Source organism: Otolemur garnettii, unplaced genomic scaffold, assembly GCF_000181295.1.
Source record: "Otolemur garnettii isolate 467f Iridium unplaced genomic scaffold, OtoGar3 scaffold00015, whole genome shotgun sequence".
NCBI lineage: Eukaryota > Metazoa > Chordata > Mammalia > Primates > Galagidae > Otolemur > Otolemur garnettii.
The window spans coordinates 1,273,921-1,276,255 of record NW_003852410.1 but is presented as its reverse complement, the minus strand read 5'-3'; the positions used below and the strand labels follow the sequence as shown (position 1 = coordinate 1,276,255).

General features: G+C 52.1%; 1 protein-coding gene across 1 annotated transcript in view; it reads left to right on the top strand.

Annotated features, from left to right (window-relative positions):
• LOC100941641 (tubulin monoglycylase TTLL3) overlaps window positions 1–820 on the top strand; it is a 26,924-nt gene extending 26,104 nt beyond the window's left edge. Inside the window, exons 12-13 of the mRNA XM_023510622.1 lie at window positions 331–407; window positions 576–820. Coding sequence (XP_023366390.1) covers window positions 331–407; window positions 576–820 — 322 coding nt within the window. The remainder of the gene's footprint in view (window positions 1–330; window positions 408–575) is intronic.
• Window positions 821–2,335: the final 1,515 nt, after the last annotated feature.

Here is a 2,335-nt window from a genome sequence, read left to right as displayed (position 1 = left end):
AAAAAAAAAAAAAAAAAAAAAAAAGAAAGGAAGGAAGAAAAGAAAATACAAAGCCAGATGAGTCCTGTGCTCTCCAAAGTAGTCACTCTGTGAGGCAGGTATACTCACTCATCTCAGAGATGCCAGAGAAGCCCAAGTTAATCTCTCTGCAGAGCCTGAGCTCTCCCTGCTGCAGTAGTCTGCCTTTGCCTCCAAGCAGAGTCACCTCTGGGGGAAAGGAATTAGTATTTGCATAGTACTTTACAGTTTTATGCTGTGCCACTACCTACTCAGCTTCTTTAGTCCTCATAACAGCCTAGCAAGGTAGGTGCTATTATCCCCCTTTTCCAGCCAAAGTATCAGGAAGTTTAAGGAAGCTGCCCAAGGTTTCACAGCTCAGAAGGAGCAAAACTGGGAAGCAGACCCAGGTCTGTTGGACTCCAAACCCTGTGTTCATCCCACTGCCTCTGGAGGAGGAACCGGGAGGGCTCCATCCGCCCTCACCCCACCCTTTTTACCCGCTGTAAACACCTTGTGGGGCAGCTGGTCAGCCTTGGGGCCTCCGCAGGCCCTGACAGCCTCCCTTACTCCCACAGCCCCTTACTGTTTCCCCAACCTCCACACCAAAGCCCGGCTACCTTCTCCCCATGTGGTCCGACCCCAGGGGCGAGTCCTCAGACTGCAGCACAGCAAGCTGGTGGGCTCTAAGGCCCTGTCAACCACAAGCAAGGCACTGATGACTCTACCTACAGCCAAGGTCTTGATTTCCCTCCCACCTAACCTTGATCTCAAGCAGGCATCCAGCATCCCGAAGCCAAGAAAGGTGGGCCTTAAACTGTGACTCACATCCTGGCAGCGGGCAGTGCTAACCACTGGGCTGGAGGGCATAGGCAGAGGGCAGCTCCCAAGGCTGGTTGGTACCCCAAGGGAAGAGCTTGTCTCCCTCAGAACCCCCTTCATATTATTCCTGATCATCTCTCTCCCTCTCCCCTTTTACACCGAGGCTGTTGCTCCCCCGTGCCTTCGAGGCCCCCAACTTGGAAGTGCCTGGTGGCCTCTGTCCTTAGAAGTTGGAACTCTTCCTAGCACCCACAGGATGGTAAAGGCCAAAGGCAAGTTCAAGGCCAGACTCTGCGACAACCCCAAGGCTGAGGCATACCCCATGAAGAAGCTGAGCTTCCTACAACCCCTCCCCCTTACTGATACCTTCCAGAAGCCAGGTTGCAGGAGCTATGTAGCTAAGGAAGCCCCTGCTTCAATCCCCACTGCCCCTGTCCTGCATCTATCATCAAATAAAAAGGAACAAGTGATGTATTCTGGGCTTGGCCCCATTGCTGGTAGGGGGTGGGGGGCAAGGCCTTCTACCCAAAGTCTACAGAAACAGTGAGAACCCATCAGCAGTTCCCATCTAGTGACACCCAAGGGGCTTCCTGTTCAGGGTCCCCATAGCATCTCTGATCCTTGGGTGGCAGTGGGAAGGATAAGCTTTTGCTTTACAGACAAGGAAACTGAACCTGAAAGAGGAAGTCCAGCATGATGTGGCAGTAAGTAGAAGGCAAGGTCATAATGTCAGAAAGGCTGACCACTGGGAGTCCTCCCAACGCCAGAAAACTAGTGGGGCTGGCAGCACACTGACATCTATTAGACATAGGAACATTTGTGCCGTAAGATATATGGCAATATGCAGTAAGGGTCAACATTGCTGAAACCCCAGCCCTTCTCTTCTTTTTTTTTTTTTTGCAGGTTTTGGCTAGGGCTGGGTTTGAATCCGCCACCTCCTGCATATGAGGCCGGCACCCTACTCCTTGGAGCCACAGGCGCTGCCCACCCCAGCCCTTTTCTAGAGGCAGTAGTTTGTCTCTTCCCAAGCAAGGGTCATGGTCACCTAAAAATGAAATAACCAACAAGCCGTCCATGTGAAAAAGTATGATATTTCTGGGCAGCACCTGTGGGTCAGTGGGTAAGGCGCAGGTGGGCCAGTGGGTAGGGTGCGGGATATACCAAGTGTGGCGGGTTCCAACCCGGCCCTGGCCAAACTGCAACAAAAAAATAGCCGGGTGTTGTGGCGGGCACCTGTAGTCCCAGCTGCTTGTTGAGGATGAGGCAGGAGAATCACCTAAGCCTAGGAGTTGGAGGCTGCTGTAAGGTGTGACGCCATGGCACTCTACTGAGGGCAATCAAGTGAGACTCTGTCTCTAAAAAAAAAAAAAACCTCAATTAAAAAAAAAGGGGGGGGCTCAGCGCCTCTGGCTCAAGTGGCTACGGCGCCAACCACATACACCTAAGGTGGCAAGTTTGAATCCAGCCCGGGCCCACCAAACAACAATGAAGGCTGCAACCAAAAAAAAAAAAAAAA